Raw genomic sequence first — 27,274 nt, forward strand, 5'->3', positions numbered from 1 at the left:
CCCTACACCTGCCCCACAGCTGCTGTCACCCGCCCCACACCTGCCTCTTACACACGCTGTCACCCTGATCTGTGCCTGCCCCTACACCCACTGTCATCCACTTCCTACACACGCTGTCACCCGGATCTGTGCCCGCCCCTACACCCACTGTCACCCGCCTCCTACACAAGCTGTCACCCGGATCTGTGTCTGCCCCTACACCTGCCTCCTATACCCACCCCACAGCCGCTGTCACCCGCCCCACAGCCGCCTCCTACACACACTGTCACCGGGATCTGTGCCCGCCTCTACACCCACCCCACACCCACTGTCACCCGCCTCTTACACACACTGTCACCAGGATCTGTGCCCGCCCCTACACCCACCGTCACCCGCCTCTTACACACACTGTCACTCGGATCTGTGCCCACCCCTACACCCACTGTCACCCGCCTCTTACACACACTGTCACCAGGATCTGTGCCCGCCCCTACACCCACCGTCACCCGCCTCTTACACACACTGTCACTCGGATCTGTGCCCACCCCTACACCCACTGTCACCCGCCTCTTACACACACTGTCACCGGGATCTGTGCCCACCCCTACACCCACTGTCACCCGCCTCTTACACACACTGTCACCCGGATCTGTGCCCACCCCTTCACCCACCGTCACCCGCCTCCTACACACACTGTCACCCGGATCTGTGTCCGCCCCTACACCCACTGTCACCCGCCTCCTACACACACTGTCACCCGGATCTGTGACCGCCCCTACACCCACCTCACATCCACTGTCACCCGGATCTGTGGCCGCCCCTACACCTGCCCCACAGCTGCTGTCACCCCGCCCCACACCCGCCTCTTACACACGCTGTCACCCTGATCTGTGCCTGCCCCTACACCCACTGTCATCCACTTCCTACACACGCTGTCACCGGGATCTGTGCCCGCCCCTACACCCACTGTCACCCGCTGTCACCTGGATCTGTGCCCACCCCTACACCCACTGTCACCCGCCTCCAACACACACTGTCACCGGGATCTGTGCCCGCCCCTACACCCACCCCAAACCCACTGTCACCCACCTCTTACACACACTGTCACCCGGATCTGTGCCCACCCCACAGCCGCTGTCACCCGCCCCACACCCGCCTCTTACACAAACTGTCACCCGAATCTGTGGTCACCCCTACACCAGCCTCACACCCACTGTCACCCAGATCTGTGGCCACCCCTACACCCGCCCCACACCCGCCTCTTACACACACTGTTACCCGGAACTGTGGCCGCCCCTACACCCACCTCACACCCACTGTCACCCGGATCTGTGCCCGCCCCACAGCCGCTGTCACCCGCCTCTTACACACACTGTCACCCGGATCTGTGGCCGACCCTACACCTGCCTCACACCCACTGTCACCGGGATCTGTGGCCGCCTCTACACCCACCTCACATCCACTGTCACCCGGATCTGTGGCCGCCCCTACACCTGCCCCACAGCTGCTGTCACCCGCCCCACACCCGCCTCTTACACACGCTGTCACCCTGATCTGTGCCTGCCCCTACACCCACTGTCATCCACTTCCTACACACGCTGTCACCGGGATCTGTGCCCGCCCCTACACCCACTGTCACCCGCCTCCTACACACACTGTCACCGAGATCTGTGCCCACCCCACAGCCCCTACACCTGCCTCACACCCACTGTCACCTGGATCTGTGGCCGCCCCTACACCCACCTCACATCCACTGTCACCCGGATCTGTGGCCGCCCCTACACCTGCCCCACAGCTGCTGTCACCCGCCCCACACCCACCTCTTGCACACGCTGTCACCCTGAGCTGTGCCCGCCCCTACACTCACTGTCACCCGCCTCCTACACACGCTGTCCCCCAGATCTGTGCCCGCCCCTACACCCACTGTCACCTGCCTCCTACACACGCTGTCACCCAGATCTGTGCCCGCCCCTACACCCACTGTCACCTGCCTCCTACACACACTGTCACCGGGATCTGTGCCCGCCCCACAGCCGCTGTCACCCGCCTCTCACACGCTGTCACCCTGATCTGTGCCTGCCCCTACACCCACTGTCATCCACTTCCTACACACGCTGTCACCCGGATCTGTGCCCGCCCCTACACCCACTGTCACCCGCCTCCTACACACGCTGTCACCCGGATCTGTGCCCGCCCCTACACCCACTGTCACCCGCCTCCTACACACACTGTCACCGGGATCTGTGCACACCCCTACACCCACCCCAAACCCACTGTCACCCACCTCTTACACACACTGTCACCCGGATCTGTGCCCACACCACAGCCGCTGTCACCCGCCCCACACCTGCCTCTTACACACACTGTCACCCGAATCTGTGGCCACCCCTACACCCGCCTCACACCCACTGTCACCCAGATCTGTGGCCACCCCTACACCCGCCCCACAGCTGCTGTCACCCGCCCCACACCCGCCTCTTACACACGCTGTCACCCGGATCTGTGCCTGCCCCTACACCCACTGTCACCCGCCTCCTACACACGCTGTCACCCGGATCTGTGCCCGCCCCTACACCCACTGTCACCCGCCTCCTACACACGCTGTCACCCGGATCTGTGCCCGCCCCTACACCCACTGTCACCCGCCTCCTACACACACTGTCACCGGGATCTGTGCCCGCCCCACAGCCGCTGTCACCCGCCTCTCACACACTGTCACCCGGATCTGTGGCCACCCCTACACCCACCTCACATCCACTGTCACCCGGATCTGTGGCCGCCCCTACACCCACTGTCATCCGCCTCCTACACACGCTGTCACCCGGATCTATGGTTATGGTCAGGAGAAAAAAGAAGGATGTCAATCGCACTGGAAAAAATATATATATGGGATGAGAAGAATTTTCCCAATCATATATTGAGCCTCTCTGTAGTCATAACGAATAATGTTAGTAATGGACAGAGGCCTGCTACCACTGGACATAAAGTGGCATGGAGGTATAAGGATTAAAGAAGAGTAGGTCTCTATGTGGTGCACAAAAAGAAGGGATAATAAAATGTAACTTTTAATTGTTATATTTAAGAACTGCGAAATGCTTAAAAACACACATACAACATAAGACACTGATGGACAAATTAAGAAGGATATAAATATCCTGACTTGGCAGAGAAAAGAATGGCAATAATATCTTTATCTTAAATAACGATGCAGGTGCGTTGTCAACAAGGATTGTAACATTTTATTTCTATGTTAAAAATAGATACCGTGTATCTGCCGGGTATATTAGGAGATCAGAAGTGGATGGCGTCCCGGCCGCTCTGTCTCCTCACTCAACAGTGTGTACACGAGAAGAGGTAGACAATCACTGTCCTCCTACGTGTAGCCGTCTCCCGGTTAGGCGGTTAGTGCGCCTCGCTGTACGGGAAAAGTGTCCCGCAGTGTCTATGATCTCACTCTTGTAAGTCACAGCCGGCGCCGGCTGTGTGCCAGTGGGTACACCTGGGGATGGCACCACACTATCTAACAATATACAACAATATATACAGTTTCAAATTTCAAAGTGACATTCGCCCCTGCTCATGTGGAACGCCGACGCGCGTTTCGCACTGAGCTTTCTCAAGGCACTTTTCCCGTACAGGCGGGAGGGAGGGTTATGGTCAGGCTGCGGGGAGGGAAGGTTATGGTCAGGCTGCGGGGAGGGAGGGTTATGGTCAGGCTGCGGGGAGGGAAGGTTATGGTCAGGCTGTGCGGAGGGGAAGGTTATGGTCAGGCTGCGGGGAGGGAGGGTTATGGTCAGGCTGCGGGGAGGGAAGGTTATGGTCAGGCTGTGCGGAGGGGAAGGTTATGGTCAGGCTGCGGGGAGGGAAGGTTATGGTCAGGCTGCGGGGAGGGAAGGTTATGGTCAGGCTGCGGGGAGGGAGGGTTATGGTCAGGCTGCGGGGAGGGAAGGTTATGGTCAGGCTGTGCGGAGGGGAAGGTTATGGTCAGGCTGCGGGGAGGGAAGGTTATGGTCAGGCTGCGGGGAGGGAGGGTTATGGTCAGGCTGCGGGGAGGGAAGGTTATGGTCAGGCTGGAGGGAGGGGAAGGTTATGGTCAGGCTGCAGGGAGGGGAGGTTAGGGTTAGGCTGTGTGGAGGGAGGGAAGGTTATGGTCAGGCTGCGGGGAGGGGAAGGTTATGGTCAGGCTGCGGGGAGGGGAAGGTTATGGTCAGGCTGCTGGGAGGGGAAGGTTATGGGTCAGGCTGCAGAGGGGAAGGTTATGGTCAGGCTGCGGGGAGGGGAAGGTTATGGTCAGGCTGTGAGGAGGGAAGGTTACGGTCAGGTTGCGGGGAGGGAAGGTTATGGTCAGGCTGCAGGGAGGGAAGGTTATGGTCAGGCTGCGGGGAGGGGAAGGTTATGGTCAGGCTGCGAGGAGGGGAAGGTTATGGCCAGGCTGCAGGGAGGGGAGGTTATGGTCAGGCTGCGGGGAGGGAAGGTAATGGTCAGGCTGCGGGGAGGGAAGGTTATGGTCAGGCTGCGGGGAGGGAAGGTTATGGTCAGGCTGCGGGGAGGGGAAGGTTATGGTCAGGCTGCAGGGAGGGGAGGGTTATGGTCAGGGGTCGGGGAGGGAGGGTTATGGTCAGGCTGTGCGGAGGGAGGGTTATGGTCAGGCTGCGGGGAAAAGCAGTCACAGCACTGCGAAACGCGTTGGTGACACTATTGTTTGGACCCATATTGCTTCAAGGACTCTCACCTTTTCATCAAGGACTGTCCTACCTGCCTAATCATCTGATCGGATGCCCATCACCCTGGAAGTCTCAAGCCTAAAATTCTTGTTGGACACCTGACCACTCACAGCAGTGGGACTCCCGATCAGGCTAATTCCATCCTTGCCATCGGTTGTAGTCCATAAACACAACTTCAGGATACCATCAAGACTATCCCACACCCCCTTGGATCAGAGCAGGTCTCATTACCATCTAAAACTGGTGACTATAATATCGGGTCCATTCAAATTATTTTTATACCAATTGGTTCATTTAATGGTTCTTTTATATTATTGTTTTTATTGTGTATAATAAATTTGTTACATTGTAAGATCAGCGCTGCTTCACTTTTTATTTATTTGCGGGGAGGGAAGGTTATGGTCAGGCTGCGGGGAAGGAAGGTTACGGTCAGGCTGCGGGGAAGGAAGGTTACGGTCAGGCTGCGGGGAGGGAAGGTTACGGTCAGGCTGCGGGGAGGGAAGGTTACGGTCAGGCTGCGGGGAGGGAAGGTTATGGTCAGGCTGCGGGGAGGGGAAGGTTATGGTCAGGCTGCGGGGAGGGTTATGGTCAGGCTGCGGGGAGGGAAGGTTATGGTCAGGCTGCGGGAAGGGAAGGTTATGGTCAGGCTGCGGGGAGGGAAGGTTATGGTCAGGCTGCGGGGAGGGAAGGTTATGGTCAGGCTGCGGGGAGGGAAGGTTATGGTCAGGCTGCGGAGAGGGAGGGTTATGGTCAGGCTGCGGGGAGGGAAGGTTATGGTCAGGCTGCGGGGAGGGAGGGTTATGGTCAGGCTGCGGGGAGGGAAGGTTATGGTCAGGCTGCGGGGAGGGAGGGTTATGGTCAGGCTGGTGGGAGGGAAGGTTACGGTCAGGTTGCAGGGAGGGAAGGTTATGGTCAGGCTGCGGGGAGGGAAGGTTATGGTCAGGCTGCGGGGAGGGAAGGTTATGGTCAGGCTGCGGGGAGGGGAAGGTTATGGTCAGGCTGCGGGGAGGGGAAGGTTATGGTCAGGCTGCGGGGAGGGAAGGTTATGGTCAGGTTGCGCGGAGGTTATGGTCAGGCTGCGGGGAGGGAAGGTTATGGTCAGGCTGCGGGGAGGGAAGGTTATGGTCAGGCTGCGGGGAGGGAGGGTTATGGTCAGGCTGCGGGGAGGGAGGGTTATGGTCAGGCTGCGGGGAGGGAAGGTTATGGTCAGGCTGCGGGGAGGGAAGGTTATGGTCAGGCTGCGGGGAGGGAGGGTTATGGTCAGGCTGCGGGGAGGGGAAGGTTATGGTCAGGCTGCGGGGAGGGAAGGTTATGGTCAGGCTACGGGGAGGGAAGGTTATGGTCAGGCTGCGGGGAGGGAAGGTTATGGTCAGGCTGCGGGGAGGGAAGGTTATGGTCAGGCTGCGGGGAGGGGAAGGTTATGGTCAGGCTGCGGGGAGGGAAGGTTATGGTCAGGCTGCGGGGAGGTAAGGTTATGGTCAGGCTGCGGGGAGGGAAGGTTATGGTCAGGCTGCAGGGAGGGAAGGTTATGGTCAGGCTGCGGGGAGGGGAAGGTTATGGTCAGGCTGCGGGGAGGGAAGGTTATGGTCAGGCTGCGGGGAGGGAAGGTTATGGTCAGGCTGCGGGGAGGGAAGGTTATGGTCAGGCTGCGGGGAGGGAGGGTTATGGTCAGGCTGCGGGGAGGGGAAGGTTATGGTCAGGCTGCGGGGAGGGAAGGTTATGGTCAGGCTACGGGGAGGGAAGGTTATGGTCAGGCTGCGGGGAGGGAAGGTTATGGTCAGGCTACGGGGAGGGAAGGTTATGGTCAGGCTGCGGGGAGGGAAGGTTATGGTCAGGCTACGGGGAGGGAAGGTTATGGTCAGGCTGCGGGGAGGGAAGGTTATGGTCAGGCTGCGGGGAGGGGAAGGTTATGGTCAGGCTGCAGGGAGGGAAGGTTATGGTCAGGCTACGGGGAGGGAAGGTTATGGTCAGGCTGCGGGGAGGGGAAGGTTATGGTCAGGCTGCAGGGAGGGAAGGTTATGGTCAGGCTGCGGGGAGGGAAGGTTATGGTCAGGCTGCGGGGAGGGGAAGGTTATGGTCAGGCTGCGGGGAGGGAAGGTTATGGTCAGGCTGCGGGGAGGGGAAGGTTATGGTCAGGCTGCGGGGAGGGAAGGTTATGGTCAGGCTGCGGGGAGGGAGGGTTATGGTCAGGCTGCGGGGAGGGAAGGTTATGGTCAGTCTGCGGGGAGGGAAGGTTATGGTCAGGCTACGGGGAGGGAAGGTTATGGTCAGGCTACGGGGAGGGAAGGTTATGGTCAGGCTACGGGGAGGGAAGGTTATGGTCAGGCTGCGGGGAGGGGAAGGTTATGGTCAGGCTGCAGGGAGGGAAGGTTATGGTCAGGCTGCGGGGAGGGAAGGTTATGGTCAGGCTGCGGGGAGGGAAGGTTATGGTCAGGCTGCGGGGAGGGAAGGTTATGGTCAGGCTGCGGGGAGGGAAGGTTATGGTCAGGCTGCGGGGAGGGAAGGTTATGGTCAGGCTGCGGGGAGGGTTATGGGTAGGCATTTAAAGTGGGGTTTAGTGTTGGGGCAGGGGGGTGTTGGGTTTAGGTGGCAGGGCGCAGAGGTTAGGCACTAGTGGGGAGGGTTAGGGTCAGGCTGTGTGTGTGTTTGTGGGGAGGGGGGGGTATAGGAATACACTGATAGAAGGAAGGGAAATGAGAATACTGTCGGGATTCCTTCCTCCAGGATACTGACGTTGGTATTCGGACTGCTGCATCCGTGTGTGTCCCATGTAATGTATTATTGCAGTCAGTGGGGTATTCTCTCCCAGTATGCACTGTGGTACCCAAACAGAACGGTGTCATGTTTAATAAATCCAATACCACGATATGTACAACAGACAACTGTTACCATGTGAGCCTCCGTCTATTGCCCGTTACCTCTGTACATTGTTACTGTAACTGGTCGGACAGTTATTATATATACTGTATATGCCCGATGTGCTGGGCCAGGTGGTTCTCTATGTATCTCGGTTACAGAAAAGCAGAACCCCGAGGTCCAGAGGCGTACCTAGATATCCGTAGGCCTTTGTAAGGGCCCCTATTTAGCAAATGATGGTGATAAATGTATGGAAAACATATTTCTTACACAGCAAAGATGGGCCCCCTTCAGCTCTGGGCCCCATAGCAGCTGCACCGCTTGCACCTATGGTAGTTATGCCCTTGCCGAGGTCCATATGACGTATCAGTCCGTATTCTCGGAACCGCTACATTGTCACAGGAGAATGTCAGTCTGTAGCGGGTGCAATTCTGAGATCATGGGTTACAGGGTGAGCTGGATCTGAGAGGAAGGAACTGGGTGTCAATGGAGGAATTTGGGCAGAACTCCTCGGGCGCCGGTGGTAGAATGACTGGAAGAGAGGGGGCTCCCATCTCCCCCGGTTTCGGGAGCCTGGTAGAGTAAGTTGCACTCTGCCTATTGCTCCTTGTCCTGCTTTCCATGATTGATGGGTTTGTGATGGTCAGAGATCTGTTGAAATACGGGGGAAGACTGGTCTCACCCTCGGGGTGACAGAGAACGGTGGATTCCGGGGAGGGCAGCCTGCCGTCACAATATGGCTGTTTGTACAGATCGGTAGGTAATCCATTGGGTGAGGTGAGTGATGGGAAGTATCCCCCTGCAATACACAAGATACATTAGTGTTACCACGGCCACTGAATGGCTGGATACTGGTTTGTAGTATATACCTGCAGCTTCATATCCATCATGGTGGGTGTGCAATGTCCCGGGAATCTCTGTCAGTGCCCCTCCCTCTACCATCTGGGGGCATATTTGGGGAGAGGACATTGCAGATGCTCTGGAGGTGTACTGACTATATCACCAGAAAGATGGCCGCCGGTATTAGGTGTGGGGATATCCGTTACAGCCCCTCACCCAGCTCTTACAACGCATCTGAATAGTTGTGACAGATGCTGCAAATATACATCACTAGCTCTCCCACTTGTGCAGCAGCAGAACCAGACAGACAGAGACCCTTACTCTCGCCGAGTGCTTGCTCGCAACAGTACGGGCAGGGGGCGGCGGGCAGCAGCGGCGGGCCGGGGGTATTCATCAGTGGGAACTCCCAGCGGGGCAGTCATATGAAAATGCAGGGTGTTCTCATGGTAATTCCCCAATGACGCGGGTGCGGGGGGGGGGGGGGGGAGCTGAAGTCAGCGGATTTCAGCTTCCCACGCAGATCACTACAGAGGTGTCTCTGATCTGCAAGCGCTTCCAACATCATTCAATAGTGCAAGAGGGGAGCGGGTGGCTGTGTAGGCGGCATCTGGTGGACTCGCAAGGCTGTGAAATTTGCAGCCTTGCAAGTCAACCAGAATAAGGTCCAGAATCAGGTTTTATAAGTTACTGACAGAGATTCCACCCCAGGGAGAAGATGAGAGAGAGATGTGTCACAGGGACCCCAGCTCCAGCTCCTGTGTACTCTGTTATCTAATGAGAGGGGCACAGAGTCCTCCTGAGTCCTGTCCAGTGTACAGGTGTACAGGTGCTGCTATTCTGCACTGTGTCACAGGGATCCCAGCTCCTGCTCCTGTGTACCCTGTTATCTAATGAGAGGGGCACAGAGTCCTCCTGAGTCCTGTCCAGTGTACAGGTGTACAGGTGCTGCTATTCTGCACTGTGTCCCAGGGACCCCAGCTCCTGCTCCTGTGTACTCTGTTATCTAATGAGAGGGGCACAGAGTCCTCCTGAGTCCTGTCCAGTGTACAGGTGTACAGGTGCTGCTATTCTGCACTATGTCACAGGGACCCCAGCTCCTGCTCCTGTGTACCCTGTTATCTAATGAGAGGGGCACAGAGTCCTCCTGAGTCCTGTCCAGTGTACAGGTGTACAGGTGCTGCTATTCTGCACTGTGTCACAGGGACCCCAGCTCCTGTGTACCCTGTTACCTAATGAGAGGGGCACAGTGTCCTCCTGAGTCCTGTCCAGTGTACAGGTGTACAGGTGCTGCTATTCTGCACTGTGTCACAGGGACCCCAGCTCCTGCTCCTGTGTACCCTGTTATCTAATGAGAGGGACACAGTGTCCTCCTGAGTCCTGTCCAGTGTACAGGTGTACAGGTGCTGCTATTCTGCACTATGTCACAGGGACCCCAGCTCCTGCTCCTGTGTACCCTGTTACCTAATGAGAGGGGCACAGAGTCCTCCTGAGTCCTGTCCAGTGTACAGGTGCTGCTATTCTGCACTGTGTCACAGGGACCCCAGCTCCTGCTCCTGTGTACCCTGTTATCTAATGAGAGGGGCACAGAGCCCTCCTGAGTCCTGTCCAGTGTACAGGTGTACAGGTGCTGCTATTCTGCACTGTGTCACAGGGATCCCAGCTCCTGCTCCTGTGTACCCTGTTATCTAATGAGAGAGGCACAGAGTCCTCCTGAGTCCTGTCCAGTGTACAGGTGTACAGGTGCTGCTATTCTGCACTGTGTCACAGGGATCCCAGCTCCAGCTCCTGTGTACCCTGTTATCTAATGAGAGGGGCACAGAGTCCTCCTGAGTCCTGTCCGGTGTACAGGTGTACAGGTGCTGCTATTCTGCACTGTGTCACAGGGATCCCAGCTCCTGCTCCTGTGTACCCTGTTATCTAATGAGAGGGACACAGTGTCCTCCTGAGTCCTGTCCGGTGTACAGGTGTACAGGTGCTGCTATTCTGCACTGTGTCACAGGGACCCCAGCTCCTGCTCCTGTGTACCCTGTTATCTAATGAGAGGGACACAGAGTCCTCCTAAGTCCTGTCCAGTGTACAGGTGTACAGGTGCTGCTATTCTGCACTGTGTCACAGGGATCCCAGCTCCAGCTCCTGTGTACCCTGTTATCTAATGAGAGGGGCACAGAGTCCTCCTGAGTCCTGTCCGGTGTACAGGTGTACAGGTGCTGCTATTCTGCACTGTGTCACAGGGATCCCAGCTCCTGCTCCTGTGTACCCTGTTACCTAATGAGAGGGGCACAGTGTCCACCTGAGTCCTGTCCAGTGTACAGGTGTACAGGTGCTGCTATTCTGCACTGTGTCACAGGGATCCCAGCTCCTGCTCCTGTGTACCCTGTTATCTAATGAGAGGGGCACAGAGTCCTCCTAAGTCCTGTCCAGTGTACAGGTGTACAGGTGCTGCTATTCTGCACTGTGTCACAGGGACCCCAGCTCCTGCTCCTGTGTACCCTGTTATCTAATGAGAGGCACAGAGACCTCCTGAGTCCTGTCCAGTGTACAGGTGTACAGGTGCTGCTATTCTGCACTGTGTCACAGGGACCCCAGCTCCTGCTCCTGTGTACCCTGTTATCTAATGAGAGGGGCACAGAGACCTCCTGAGTCCTGTCCAGTGTACAGGTGTACAGGTGCTGCTATTCTGCACTGTGTCACAGGGACCCCAGCTCCTGCTCCTGTGTACTCTGTTATCTAATGAGAGGGACACAGTGTCCTCCTGAGTCCTGTCCAGTGTACAGGTGTACAGGTGCTGCTATTCTGCACTGTGTCCCAGGGACCCCAGCTCCTGCTCCTGTGTACCCTGTTATCTAATGAGAGGGGCACAGAGTCCTCCTGAGTCCTGTCCAGTGTACAGGTGTACAGGTGCTGCTATTCTGCACTGTGTCACAGGGACCCCAGGTCCTGCTCCTGTGTACTCTGTTATCTAATGAGAGGGGCACAGAGACCTCCTGAGTCCTGTCCAGTGTACAGGTGTACAGGTGCTGCTATTCTGCACTGTGTCACAGGGACCCCAGCTCCTGCTCCTGTGTACCCTGTTATCTAATGAGAGGGGCACAGAGTCCTCCTGAGTCCTGTCCAGTGTACAGGTGTACAGGTGCTGCTATTCTGCACTGTGTCCCAGGGACCCCAGCTCCTGCTCCTGTGTACTCTGTTATCTAATGAGAGGGGCACAGAGTCCTCCTGAGTCCTGTCCAGTGTACAGGTGTACAGGTGCTGCTATTCTGCACTATGTCACAGGGACCCCAGCTCCTGCTCCTGTGTACCCTGTTATCTAATGAGAGGGGCACAGAGTCCTCCTGAGTCCTGTCCAGTGTACAGGTGTACAGGTGTACAGGTGCTGCTATTCTGCACTGTGTCACAGGGACCCCAGCTCCTGTGTACCCTGTTACCTAATGAGAGGGGCACAGTGTCCTCCTGAGTCCTGTCCAGTGTACAGGTGTACAGGTGCTGCTATTCTGCACTGTGTCACAGGGACCCCAGCTCCTGCTCCTGTGTACCCTGTTATCTAATGAGAGGGACACAGTGTCCTCCTGAGTCCTGTCCAGTGTACAGGTGTACAGGTGCTGCTATTCTGCACTATGTCACAGGGACCCCAGCTCCTGCTCCTGTGTACCCTGTTACCTAATGAGAGGGGCACAGAGTCCTCCTGAGTCCTGTCCAGTGTACAGGTGCTGCTATTCTGCACTGTGTCACAGGGACCCCAGCTCCTGCTCCTGTGTACCCTGTTATCTAATGAGAGGGGCACAGAGCCCTCCTGAGTCCTGTCCAGTGTACAGGTGTACAGGTGCTGCTATTCTGCACTGTGTCACAGGGATCCCAGCTCCTGCTCCTGTGTACCCTGTTATCTAATGAGAGAGGCACAGAGTCCTCCTGAGTCCTGTCCAGTGTACAGGTGTACAGGTGCTGCTATTCTGCACTGTGTCACAGGGACCCCAGCTCCTGCTCCTGTGTACCCTGTTATCTAATGAGAGGGGCACAGAGTCCTCCTGAGTCCTGTCCAGTGTACAGGTGTACAGGTGCTGCTATTCTGCACTATGTCACAGGGACCCCAGCTTCTGCTCCTGTGTACTCTGTTATCTAATGAGAGAGGCACAGAGTCCTCCTGAGTCCTGTCCAGTGTACAGATGTACAGGTGCTGCTATTCTGCACTGTGTCACAGGGACCCCAGCTCCTGCTCCTGTGTACCCTGTTATCTAATGAGAGGGGCACAGAGTCCTCCTGAGTCCTGTCCAGTGTACAGGTGTACAGGTGCTGCTATTCTGCACTATGTCACAGGGACCCCAGCTCCTGCTCCTGTGTACCCTGTTATCTAATGAGAGGGGCACAGTGTCCTCCTGAGTCCTGTCCAGTGTACAGGTGTACAGGTGCTGCTATTCTGCACTGTGTCACAGGGATCCCAGGTCCTGCTCCTGTGTACCCTGTTATCTAATGAGAGGGGCACAGTGTCCTCCTGAGTCCTGTCCAGTGTACAGGTGTACAGGTGCTGCTATTCTGCACTGTGTCACAGGGACCCCAGCTCCTGCTCCTGTGTACCCTGTTATCTAATGAGAGGGGCACAGAGCCCTCCTGAGTCCTGTCCAGTGTACAGGTGTACAGGTGCTGCTATTCTGCACTGTGTCACAGGGACCCCAGCTCCTGCTCCTGTGTACCCTGTTACCTAATTAGAGGGGCACAGTGTCCACCTGAGTCCTGTCCAGTGTACAGGTGTTGCTATTCTGCACTGTGTCACAGGGACCCCAGCTCCTGCTCCTGTGTACCCTGCTATCTAATGAGAGGGACACAGAGTCCTCCTGAGTCCTGTCCAGTGTACAGGTGTACAGGTGCTGCTATTCTGCACTGTATCACAGGGACCCCAGCTCCTGCTCCTGTGTACCCTGCTATCTAATGAGAGGGACACAGAGTCCTCCTGAGTCCTGTCCAGTGTACAGGTGTACAGGTGCTGCTATTCTGCACTGTGTCACAGGGACCCCAGCTCCTGCTCCTGTGTACCCTGTTATCTAATGAGAGGGACACAGTGTCCTCCTGAGTCCTGTCCAGTGTACAGGTGTACAGGTGCTGCTATTCTGCACTGTGTCACAGGGACCCCAGCTCCTGCTCCTGTGTACCCTGTTATCTAATGAGAGGGGCACAGAGACCTCCTGAGTCCTGTCCAGTGTACAGGTGTACAGGTGCTGCTATTCTGCACTGTGTCACAGGGACCCCAGCTCCTGCTCCTGTGTACCCTGTTACCTAATGAGAAGGGCACAGAGTCCTCCTGAGTCCTGTCCAGTGTACAGGTGTACAGGTGCTGCTATTCTGCACTGTGTCACAGGGACCCCAGATCCTGCTCCTGTGTACCCTGTTATCTAATGAGAGGGGCACAGAGTCCTCCTGAGTCCTGTCCAGTGTACAGGTGTACAGGTGCTGCTATTCTGCACTGTGTCACAGGGATCCCAGCTCCTGCTCCTGTGCACCCTGTTATCTAATGAGAGGGGCACAGAGACCTCCTGAGTCCTGTCCAGTGTACAGGTGTACAGGTGCTGCTATTCTGCACTGTGTCCCAGGGACCCCAGCTCCTGCTCCTGTGTACTCTGTTATCTAATGAGAGGGGCACAGAGTCCTCCTGAGTCCTGTCCAGTGTACAGGTGTACAGGTGCTGCTATTCTGCACTGTGTCACAGGGACCCCAGCTCCTGCTCCTGTGTACCCTGTTATCTAATGAGAGGGGCACAGAGCCCTCCTGAGTCCTGTCCGGTGTACAGGTGTACAGGTGCTGCTATTCTGCACTGTGTCACAGGGACCCCAGCTCCTGCTCCTGTGTACCCTGTTATCTAATGAGAGGGACACAGAGACCTCCTGAGTCCTGTCCAGTGTACAGGTGTACAGGTGCTGCTATTCTGCACTGGGTCACAGGGATCCCAGCTCCTGCTCCTGTGTACCCTGTTATCTAATGAGAGGGACACAGTGTCCTCCTGAGTCCTGTCCAGTGTACAGGTGTACAGGTGCTGCTATTCTGCACTATGTCACAGGGACCCCAGCTCCTGCTCCTGTGTACCCTGTTATCTAATGAGAGGGACACAGTGTCCTCCTGAGTCCTGTCCAGTGTACAGGTGTACAGGTGCTGCTATTCTGCACTGTGTCACAGGGATCCCAGCTCCTGCTCCTGTGTACCCTGTTACCTAATGAGAGGGGCACAGAGTCCTCCTGAGTCCTGTCCAGTGTACAGGTGTACAGGTGCTGCTATTCTGCACAGTGTCACAGGGACCCCAGCTCCTGCTCCTGTGTACCCTGTTATCTAATGAGAGGGGCACAGAGTCCTCCTGAGTCCTGTCCAGTGTACAGGTGTACAGGTGCTGCTATTCTGCACTGTGTCACAGGGACCCCAGCTCCTGCTCCTGTGTACCCTGTTACCTAATTAGAGGGGCACAGAGTCCTCCTGAGTCCTGTCCAGTGTACAGGTGTTGCTATTCTGCACTGTGTCACAGGGATCCCAGCTCCTGCTCCTGTGTACCCTGTTATCTAATGAGAGAGGCACAGAGTCCTCCTGAGTCCTGTCCAGTGTACAGGTGTACAGGTGCTGCTATTCTGCACTGTGTCACAGGGACCCCAGCTCCTGCTCCTGTGTACCCTGTTATCTAATGAGAGGCACAGAGTCCTCCTGAGTCCTGTCCAGTGTACAGGTGTACAGGTGCTGCTATTCTGCACTGTGTCACAGGGACCCCAGCTCCTGCTCCTGTGTACCCTGTTATCTAATGAGAGAGGCACAGAGTCCTCCTGAGTCCTGTCCAGTGTACAGGTGTACAGGTGTACAGGTGCTGCTATTCTGCACAGTGTCACAGGGACCCCAGCTCCTGCTCCTGTGTACCCTGTTACCTAATGAGAAGGGCACAGAGTCCTCCTGAGTCCTGTCCAGTGTACAGGTGTACAGGTGCTGCTATTCTGCACTGTGTCACAGGGATCCCAGCTCCTGCTCCTGTGTACCCTGTTATCTAATGAGAGGGACACAGTGTCCTCCTGAGTCCTGTCCATTGTACAGGTGCACAGGTGCTGCTATTCTGCACTGTGTCACAGGGATCCCAGCTCCTGCTCCTGTGTACCCTGTTATCTAATGAGAGAGGCACAGAGTCCTCCTGAGTCCTGTCCAGTGTACAGGTGCACAGGTGCTGCTATTCTGCACTGTGTCAGAAGACAGGTTATAAATTATACCCCTTTCACACCAGCCAAAATTCCCGGTTTGGCCCTGGGAACAACTAGCAGGGTTGCTCCCGGGACCAGCCCTGGTTAAAGGCTGGTGTGAAAGGTACTTACCTGGATCCAGGCAGTGTGCAGCGGGATCCAGGCAGCGGCGGCTGGGCGCTTGTAGCGCTATTTGGCGGGCAGCGGAGTGGGAATCGCTGGATTTTAAAATATATTGAAAAGACTGTCCGGACTCTCTCAGCCAATCAGCATCCGGCCATGTATGTATTCAAATCCAGCGCTTCCCGCCCCGCTGCCAGCCGCTGCTGCCCGGATCCCTGCAGTCTGGACCCTGCTGCCCGCCACCCGGACCCCGCTGCCCCCCTCACACCAGAAAATTCAGGGACAAGGGTGGTGTTAAAGGGGCCAACCCGGGTAAGTCCCTGCATTTTTTGGTGTGAGAGGGTAAGGATCTTCTGAAGGATACACCTTTCTTGGAGGCAGTGTTTGGTTTTCACAGTAGGGGACCTTGACCTAGACAAGCATACTGGAAGAGTGTAAGCTTTCCTGCCAAAAACCCTATCCAGATTGGGGGAGCCACCAACCTACCAAAGATTGGGCCGTATTCTAGTTCACTCTTTCTGACAAAATCCTTCTTAGATGGACAAAACCATGTGCACTGCAGGTGGGGCAGATGTAACTTGTGCAGAGAGAATTAGATATGGGTGGGGTTTTACTTCAAAGTGAGATCTATATTGCAGTGTAAAAATAAAGCAGTCAGTATTTGCCCTGCACAGAAACTAAATAACTCACCCAAATCTAATTCTCTCTGCACATGTTACATCTGCCCCACCTGCAGTGCACATGGTTTTGTCCATCTAAGAAGGATCTTGTCAGAAAGAGTGAACTAGAATGAGGCCCTTTGTGACAGTAAGAGTGCACAATGTCCTATACGCCCCCTTCTCCCAGGCTCCCTGTCCTAAGTACCCAACAGAGCTATTCAAATGCAGCTGTGTTGGGGCGCTTACGGCTGCTGGCGTGGGCATTACAGCTGGCACCTTATCTGGGCTGAAATCCTGGAAAACCAGGTGATCCCATTAGTTTGGTTGGAATTTTGCAGACATATGCGGCTAAAGCGGATCTTCGTGAGCGTGAACATTAGCCCAAGAGATCTGGCGATAGGACAATTGAATATGCCCCGAATGCAGGCTGCAGAGCGCACATCTGCGGAGCCTGGGAAGCGCTGCAGCGTTACCTTTGTAGGATTCCAGCTTCTTGTTCTTCACCCGGAGAACCTCGTCCGTGATCTTGTCTATGAGGAAATCCTGGGTTTTCTGGAGTCTGATGGATTGGAGCAGAGCATCAAGGCCCTGGGGATTCTTGGACAACCGATCCAGCAGCTCTCCGGCCTTTTTCCGACTTGTTGTCTGGCTCAAAATTTCCTCAGTGTCGTCTTTGTTCAGTATCTTCTGGGAACGTAGGTAATCGAAGTGTCGTTCTGCCAGAAGCTTCTCGCACAGGTAGGGACGCAGGGATTCCAGGGCCTGCAATCAGCACAGAGAGAGAGTGTTCACCTGTCCTGGGGACACATCTGTATCATCTCAGTGTGTACAGTAACTGTACACAGGGTGCACTGGAGACTACAGTAACTGTACACAAGGTGCACTGGAGACTACAGTAACTGTACACAAGGTGCACTGGAGACTACAGTAACTGTACACAGGGTGCACTGGAGACTACAGTAACTGTACACAAGGTGCACTGGAGACTACAGTAACTGTACACAGGGTGCACTGGAGACTACAGTAACTGTACACAGGGCGCACTGGAGACTACAGTAACTGTACACAGGGTGCACTGGAGACTACAGTAACTGTACACAAGGTGCACTGGAGACTACAGTAACTGTACACAGGGTGCACTGGAGACTACAGTAACTGTACACAGGGCGCACTGGAGACTGCAGTAACTGTACACAGGGTGCACTGGAGACTACAGTAACTGTACACAGGGTGCACTGGAGATTACAGTAACTGTACACAGGGTGCACTGGAGACTACAGTAACTGTACACAGGGTGCACTGGAGATTACAGTAACTGTACACAAGGTGCACTGGAGACTACAGTAACTGTACACAAGGTGCACTGGAGACTACAGTAACTGTACACAGGGTGCACTGGGGACTACAGTAACTGTACACAAGGTGCACTGGAGACTACAGTAACTGTACACAAGGTGCACTGGAGACTACAGTAACTGTACACAGGGTGCACTGGAGACTACAGTAACTGTACACAAGGTGCACTGGAGACTACAGTAACTGTACACAGGGTGCACTGGAGACTACAGTAACTGTACACAGGGCGCACTGGAGACTACAGTAACTGTACACAGGGTGCACTGGAGACTACAGTAACTGTACACAAGGTGCACTGGAGACTACAGTAACTGTACACAGGGTGCACTGGAGACTACAGTAACTGTACACAGGGCGCACTGGAGACTGCAGTAACTGTACACAGGGTGCACTGGAGACTACAGTAACTGTACACAGGGTGCACTGGAGATTACAGTAACTGTACACAGGGTGCACTGGAGACTACAGTAACTGTACACAGGGTGCACTGGAGACTACAGTAACTGTACACAAGGTGCACTGGAGACTACAGTAACTGTACACAAGGTGCACTGGAGACTACAGTAACTGTACACAGGGTGCACTGGAGATTACAGTAACTGTACACAGGGTGTATTGGAGACTACAGTAACTGTACACAGGGTGCACTGGAGATTACAGTAACTGTACACAGGGTGCACTGGAGACTACAGTAACTGTACACAGGGTGCACTGGAGATTACAGTAACTGTACACAGGGTGCACAGGAGATTACAGTAACTGTACACAGGGTGCACTGGAGACTACAGTAACTGTACACAGGGCGCACTGGAGACTGCAGTAACTGTACACAGGGTGCACTGGAGACTACAGTAACTGTACACAGGGTGCACTGGAGATTACAGTAACTGTACACAAGGTGCACTGGAGACTACAGTAACTGTACACAGGGTGCACTGGAGACTACAGTAACTGTACACAAGGTGCATTGGTGACTACAGTAACTGTACACAGGGCGCACTGGAGACTACTGTAACTGTACATAGGGTGCACTGGAGACTACAGTAACTGTACACAAGGTGCACTGGAGACTACAGTAACTGTACACAGGGTGCACTGGAGATTACAGTAACTGTACACAGGGCGCACTGGAGATTACAGTAACTGTACACAGGGCGCACTGGAGATTACAGTAACTGTATACAGGGCGCACTGGAGATTACAGTAACTGTACACGAGGCGCACTGGAGATTACAGTAACTGTACACAGGGTGCATTGGAGATTACAGTAACTGTACACGAGGCGCACTGGAGATTACAGTAACTGTACACAGGGCACACTGGAGACTACAGTAACTGTACACAGGGCACACTGGAGACTACAGTAACTGTACACAGGATGCACAGGAGATTACAGTAACTGTACACAGGGCACACTGGAGATTACAGTAACTGTACACAGGGCGCACTGGAGATTACAGTAACTGTACACGAGGCGCACTGGAGATTACAGTAACTGTACACAGGGTGCACTGGAGATTACAGTAACTGTACACAGGGTGCACTGGAGATTACAGTAACTGTACACAGGGCGCACTGGAGATTACAGTAACTGTACACAGGGCGCACTGGAGATTACAGTAACTGTACACAGGGCGCACTGGAGATTACAGTAACTGTACACAGGGCACACTGGAGATTACAGTAACTGTACACAGGGCACACTGGAGATTACAGTAACTGTACACGAGGCGCACTGGAGATTACAGTAACTGTACACAGGGCGCACAGGAGATTACAGTAACTGTACACAGGGCGCACTGGAGATTACAGTAACTGTACACAGGGCACACTGGAGATTACAGTAACTGTACACGAGGCGCACTGGAGATTACAGTAACTGTACACAGGGCGCACTGGAGATTACAGTAACTGTACACAGGGCGCACTGGAGATTACAGTAACTGTACACAGGGCGCACTGGAGATTACAGTAACTGTACACAGGGCGCACTGGAGATTACAGTAACTGTACACGAGGCACACTGGAGATTACAGTAACTGTACACAGGGCGCACTGGAGATTACAGTAACTGTACACAGGGCGCATTGGAGACTACAGTAACTGTACACAGGGCGCACTGGAGATTACAGTAACTGTACACGAGGCGCACTGGAGATTACAGTAACTGTACACAGGGCGCACTGGAGATTACAGTAACTGTACACAGGGCGCACTGGAGATTACAGTAACTGTACACAGGGCGCACTGGAGATTACAGTAACTGTACACGAGGCGCACTGGAGATTACAGTAACTGTACACAGGGCGCACTGGAGATTACAGTAACTGTACACAGGGCGCACTGGAGACTACAGTAACTGTACACAGGGCGCACTGGAGATTACAGTAACTGTACACAGGGCGCACTGGAGATTACAGTAACTGTACACAGGGCGCACTGGAGATTACAGTAACTGTACACAGGGCGCACTGGAGATTACAGTAACTGTACACAGGGCGCATTGGAGACTACAGTAACTGTACACAGGGCGCACTGGAGACTACAGTAACTGTACACAGGGTGCACAGGAGATTACAGTAACTGTATACAGGGCGCATTGGAGACTACAGTAACTGTACACAGGGTGCACAGGAGACTACAGTAACTGTACACAGGGTGCACAGGAGACTACAGTAACTGTACACAGGGCACACTGGAGATTACAGTAACTGTATACAGGGCGCACTGGAGATTACAGTAACTGTACACAGGGTGCACTGGAGATTACAGTAACTGTACACAGGGTGCACAGGAGATTACAGTAACTGTACACAGGGCGCACTGGAGACTACAGTAACTGTACACAGGGTGCACTGGAGATTACAGTAACTGTACACAGGGCGCACTGGAGACTACAGTAACTGTACACAGGGCGCACTGGAGACTACAGTAACTGTACACAGGGTGCACTGGAGATTACAGTAACTGTACACAGGGTGCACTGGAGACTACAGTAACTGTACACAGGGCGCACTGGAGACTACAGTAACTGTACACAGGGTGCACTGGAGATTACAGTAACTGTACACAGGGCGCACTGGAGACTACAGTAACTGTACACAGGGCGCACTGGAGACTACAGTAACTGTACACAGGGTGCACTGGAGACTACAGTAACTGTACACAGGGCGCACTGGAGACTACAGTAACTGTACACAGGGTGCACTGGAGACTACAGTAACTGTACACAGGGTGCACTGGAGACTACAGTAACTGTACACAGGGTGCACTGGAGATTACAGTAACTGTACACAGGGTGCACTGGAGATTACAGTAACTGTACACAGGGTGCACAGGAGATTACAGTAACTGTACACAGGGTGCACAGGAGATTACAGTAACTCTGAATTACCCACCATGTGGTTTTTCATATGCACCTGGGTGTGCTGGGAAACCTGTTTTGTGTCTTTATAGTCCAGAACAGACCTCTCCCCCCCCTCCCCCCGCCCAGCACCCGAGGGGTATTACTAACCTGACTGAGCAGCTTTCAGTGTGTGTAGCGCTCTCTATATTACCTGGTGTAGCGAATCAGATTTATAATGACTGACAGTCTATAGGTGCATACACACTAGCCGATATATCGTCAGTGAGTACCATCGATATATCTGTAGACGGCCTCATTCCCATATATATATTGCGTCGGCTCACAGATATATTGGCGCATCGTTCTGTGGTGGTTATTCTGGTTGATTCACAAGACTGTGAATGTGCAGCCTTGCGAGTCCACCAAACTCCGCTGTGTGAATGTCCCCCCCCCTCCCCCCCCCCTCGCCCACACAGGCTGTGAAGGGATGTTTAACATAAATGCTGCAGGGAACACGACCATCGAAAGATTTTGAAAGTGCACGCTGGGACAGATATGGGTGCGCTGCTGACATCCGCCCCCCCCCCAGAAACGCACCTGCGCAGATGAACAACATCGGTCCTCTGTACGAATGCATGGAGGACCGCACAGATCAGAGTAAGGGCCTGTGTGTACATGCGATCGGCCCCACTGCAGGAGCTGCTGCAGATTCACAGCACAATGGGCCCCAGGGTGTAAGTAGACAACGCTGTCCTGCCGCTTGGTGTACAGGCCCATTACCCAGTGCCCATATGCCCTCATCTGGGGGCTACCTCAGTGCCACATTACCAATTGGGCGTATGGAGCTGCAGCTCCAGGCCTCCACATTAACATAGGCCCAACACCAGCCCCCAGCCATATGGTCACTATAAATCCAAAGTATTAATACTGTGTTTCTATTTTACACTGTAGTCTCTGTACTGCTGGGGCATATAGTGTATGGGGTCTACATACCCTTAATCCGGCCACGAGGTACCCCATCCACTACAGCGAGGCACTGCATGCGTTACCTTGCCCTGTAACCCGGTAGCTCCCGTACGGCAGGATCGCATATCATACATCTTATAGGGTCCTTTTCCTGGCTGCGGGATCTGATCCAGCTCTGATACGATGCACACGGGATCTGATCCAGCAGTGATGTTCTCTAGCTCCGATACGATGCACACGGGATCTGATACAGCAGTGATGATCTCCGGCTCCGATACGATGCACACGGGATCTGATCCAGCAGTGATGATCTCCGGCTCCGATACAATGCACACCGGATCTGATCCAGCAGTGATGATCTCCGGCTCCGATACGATGCACACGGGATCTGATCCAGCAGTGACGATCTCCGGCTCCGATACGATGCACACGGGATCTGATCCAGCAGTGATGTTCTCTAGCTCCGATACAATGCACACGGGATCTGATCCAGCAGTGATGATCTCTAGCTCCGATACGATGCACACGGGATCTGATCCAGCAGTGACGATCTCCGGCTCCGATACGATGCACACGGGATCTGATCCAGCAGTGATGTTCTCTAGCTCCGATACAATGCACACGGGATCTGATCCAGCAGTGATGATCTCTAGCTCCGATACGATGCACACGGGATCTGATCCAGCAGTGATGATCTCCGGCTCCGATACGATGCACACGGGATCTGATCCAGCAGTGATGATCTCCGGCTCCGATACGATGCACACGGGATCTGATCCAGCAGTGATGATCTCCGGCTCTGATGCACACGGGATCTGATCCAGCAGTGTTGATCTCCGGCTCCAATACGATGCACGCGGGATCTGATCCAGCAGTGATGATCTCCGGCTCCGATACGATGCACACGGGATCTGATCCAGCAGTGATGATCTCCGGCTCCGATACGATGCACACAGGATCTGATCCAGCAGTGATGATCTCCGGCTCCGATACGATGCACACGGGATCTGATCCAGCAGTGATGATCTCCGGCTCCGATACGATGCACACAGGATCTGATCCAGCAGTGATGATCTCCGGCTCCGTTACGATGCACACGGGATCTGATCCAGCAGTGATGATCTCTAGCTCCGATACGATGCACACGGGATCTGATCCAGCAGCGATGATCTCTAGCTCCGATACGATGCACACAGGATCTGATCCAGCAGCGATGATCTCCGGCTCCGATACGATGCACACGGGATCTGATCCAGCAGTGATGATCTCCGGCTCCGATACGATGCACACGGGATCTGATCCAGCAGTGATGATCTCCGGCTCCGATACGATGCACACGGGATCTGATCCAGCAGTGATGATCTCTAGCTCCGATACGATGCACACGGGATCTGATCCAGCAGTGATGATCTCCGGCTCCGATACGATGCACACGGGATCTGATCCAGCAGTGATGATCTCCGGCTCCGTTACGATGCACACGGGATCTGATCCTGCAGTGATGATCTCCAGCTCCGATACGATGCACACGGGATCTGATCCAGCAGTGATGATCTCCAGCTCCGATACGATGCACACGGGATCTGATCCAGCAGTGATGATCTCCAGCTCCGATACGATGCACACGGGATCTGATCCAGCAGTGATGATCTCCGGCTCCGATACGATGCACACCAGATTGCACATTGGATCAGAATTGGAGGATACACACACGTGATTTGTGCCCCTTACATCCGATTCCTCAGCCCGATGCCTCGGAATCAGATGAAAAGGGCCTACAAAGAATGGGGGCCTTTAGTCTAAGATGGCACGGGGCCCCCTAGGGCAGCAAAAGCCATCTGCAGCAATGCACTACACAGAGAGAGGTGCTCATAACAAGTGTTATACAATGTGATGCCTCAAATCAGTCACCCCACACCGACCCTGGGGGGACCCTACACCCCTCACCTACCCAGGGGGGACCCTGCACCCCTCACCGACCCGGGGGGACCCTGCAACCCTCACCAACCCAGGGAGGAACCCGCACCCCTCACCAACCCAGGGGGACCCCGCACCCCTCACCAATCCAAGGGGACCCCTCACCAATCCAACTCACGGGGGAACCTGCACCCCCCATCAATCCAGGGGAGACCCGTGCCACTCACCAAATCATGAGGGAACCTGCACCCCTCACCAATCCAGGGGGGAACCCTCACCAGTCAAGGGGGGACCCATGCCACACACCAACTCACGGGGGAAACTGCACCCCCCCATCATTCCAGGGGGACTCGTGCCACTCACCAACTCAAGGGGGAACCTGCACCCCCCCATCAATCCAGGGGGGACCCATGCCACTCACCAAATTATGAGGGAACCCGTACCCCTTGCCAATCCAGGGGGGACCCATGCCACACACCAACTCATGGGGGAACCTGCACCCCCCCATCAATCCAGGGGGACTCGTGCCACTCACCAAATCATGGGGAAACTCACACCCCCCACCAAGCCAGGGGGGACCCGTGCCACACACCAACTAACGAGGGGAACCTGCACCCCCATCAATCCAGGGGGACCCTTGCCACTCACCAAATCATGGGGGAACCCGCACCCCTCACCATAAACTCATCCTATAACTGACACATTATATAAATGTATGCAAGACTTACCATCATGCAGCATGTAACTGATAGAAAGCCATACAAACCCCCAGGAGAGGTGAGAGGGGGAGGGGGGGGGGGGGGGGGGAGTACACTGGTGCACCTCCCCATTTACAAACATAATGACAGGTGCTATCATGCTGAGACTTCGCTGCTTATATACAGTAGCATAACTATAATGTACTCTGAGATCTGCCATAAAGTGAAATCCCGATGCTTGGCGCAACAGGCAGGACCCTCTGTGCGTCGCTGACAGAGGCGCTGTTATTGGCCTGTCTATGGCGCAATGACATCACAGCCTGCTGTATCAGTGACATCACAGCGTGCTGCATTGGTGACATCACAGCGTGCTGCATCGGTGACATCACAGCGTGCTGCATCGGTGACATCACAGCGTGCTGCATCGGTGACATCACAGCGTGCTGCATCGGTGACATCACAGCGTGCTGCATCGGTGACATCACAGCCTGCTGCATTGGTGACATCACAATATGCTACATCAGTGAAAACACAATTGTTCCATGGTCCAAACACCACCTGCCTGGTGCAATGCTCTGCTACTTACATCTCTCTTGATATCTGCCATTTCCTCTTCATTCAGTTTGAGGGGAGTCATTGTGGCCGTACCAGAGGCCACCCCCTCAGGGTGCCACTTACAGGGGTACACGGTGAGGTGAGAAGAGGATGCCAGGCCGACAGTTCTATCATCGGCAGACTCTCCGGGGTTCCCCAGCATATGACACCACTCACTCACTTCCTGTCACATAGGTACTCACTCACTTCCTGTCACTCATCACTTCCTTATAGAGCTCCTGACACGCACACTCACACTTCCTGCATTCCTGCTGCTGCAGAGCATTATACCACCTGTGTCACTGCTGCAGAGCATTATACCACCGGCATCGCTGCTGCAGAGCATACCACCAGCGTCACTGCTGCTGCAGAGCATTATACCACCTGCGTCGCTGCTTCTGCAGAGCATACCACCTGCGTCACTGCTGCTGCAGAGCATTATGCCGCCGGCGTCACTGCTGCTGCAGAGCATTATACCACCGGCGTCACTGCTGCAGAGCATTCCACCAGCGACACTGCTGCTGCAGAGCATTATACCACCAGCGTAACTGCTGCTGCTGCAGAGCATTATACCACCTGCGTCACTGCTACTGCAGAGCATTATACCACCTGCATCACTGCTGCAGAGCATTATACCACCGGCGTCACTGCTGCAGAGCATTATAACAACGGCGTCACTGCTGCTGCAGAACATTATACCACCTGCGTCACTGCTGCTGCAGAGCAATATACCACCGGCGTCACTGCTGCTGCAGAGCATTTTACCACCGCTGTCACTGCTTCTGCAGAGCATTACACCACCTGTATCACTTCTGCTGCAGAGCATTACACCACCTGCATCACTGCTGATGCAGAGCATTATACCACCTGCATCACTGCTGCTGCAGAGCATTATACCACCGGCGTCACTGCTGCAGAGCATTATACCACCGGCGTCACTGCTGCAGAGCATTATAACACCGGCGTCACTGCTGCTGCAGAACATTATACCACCTGCGTCACTGCTGCTGCAGAGCAATATACCACCGGCGTCACTGCTGCAGAGCATTATAACAACGGCGTCACTGCTGCTGCAGAACATTATACCACCTGCGTCACTGCTGCTGCAGAGCAATATACCACCGGCGTCACTGCTGCTGCAGAGCATTTTACCACCTGTGTCACTGCTGCTGCAGAGCATTACACCACCTGCATCACTTCTGCTGCAGAGCATTACACCACCTGCATCACTGCTGATGCAGAGCATTATACCACCGCTGTCACTGCTGCTGCAGAGCATTATACCACCGGCGTCACTGCTGCAGAGCATTATAACAACGGCGTCACTGCTGCTGCAGAACATTATACCACCTGCGTCACTGCTGCTGCAGAGCAATATACCACCGGCGTCACTGCTGCTGCAGAGCATTTTACCACCGCTGTCACTGCTTCTGCAGAGCATTACACCACCTGTATCACTTCTGCTGCAGAGCATTACACCACCTGCATCACTGCTGATGCAGAGCATTATACCACCTGCATCACTGCTGCTGCAGAGCATTATACCACCGGCGTCACTACTGCAGAGCATTATACCACCGGCGTCACTGCTGCAGAGCATTATAACACCGGCGTCACTGCTGCTGCAGAACATTATACCACCTGCGTCACTGCTGCTGCAGAGCAATATACCACCGGCGTCACTGCTGCTGCAGAGCATTTTACCACCTGTGTCACTGCTGCTGCAGAGCATTACACCACCTGCATCACTTCTGCTGCAGAGCATTACACCACCTGCATCACTGCTGATGCAGAGCATTATACCACCGCTGTCACTGCTGCTGCAGAGCATTATACCACCGGCGTCACTGCTGCTACAGAGCATTATACCACCTGTGTCACTGCTGCAGAGCATTATACCACCGGCGTCACTGCTGCTGCAGAGTATTATACCGCCGCTGTCACTGCTGCTGCAGAGCATTATACCACCGCTGTCAATGCTGCTGCAGAGCATTATACCACCGCTGTCAATGCTGCTGCAGAGCAT

The 27,274-nt window shown here is 54.7% G+C and overlaps 1 protein-coding gene across 1 annotated transcript; it reads right to left on the minus strand.

Moving 5' to 3' along the window:
* Nucleotides 1–3,031: 3,031 nt before the first annotated feature.
* BCL10 (BCL10 immune signaling adaptor) lies at nt 3,032–25,468 on the minus strand. The gene is made up of 3 exons (XM_083157893.1): nt 25,241–25,468; nt 16,845–17,133; nt 3,032–8,358 (listed from the first exon to the last, which is right to left on the minus strand). The coding sequence occupies exons 1-3, from the start codon at nt 25,409–25,411 to the stop codon at nt 7,997–7,999; spliced, it is 822 nt and encodes a 273-aa protein (XP_083014019.1). The 5' UTR covers nt 25,412–25,468; the 3' UTR covers nt 3,032–7,996.
* Between the last annotated feature and the right edge of the window lie 1,806 nt (nt 25,469–27,274).

The sequence above is a fragment of the Crinia signifera genome, chromosome 8 (assembly GCF_055691185.1).
Source record: "Crinia signifera chromosome 8, ASM5569118v1, whole genome shotgun sequence".
In the NCBI taxonomy this organism is placed as follows: Eukaryota; Metazoa; Chordata; class Amphibia; order Anura; family Myobatrachidae; genus Crinia; species Crinia signifera.

Excerpts from the sequence above, each read along its gene's own strand:
- BCL10 (XM_083157893.1), bottom strand. The coding sequence starts at position 25,411 with ATGCTGGGGAACCCCGGAGAGTCTGCCGATGATAGAACTGTCGGCCTG. Across the intron at positions 17,134-25,240 it reads TGGCAGATATCAAGAGAGAT|GCCCTGGAATCCCTGCGTCC; the intron begins GTAAGTAGCAGA and ends TGCTGATTGCAG. Across the intron at positions 8,359-16,844 it reads GAAGCTGGAATCCTACAAAG|GGGGATACTTCCCATCACTC; the intron begins GTAACGCTGCAG and ends TGTGTATTGCAG.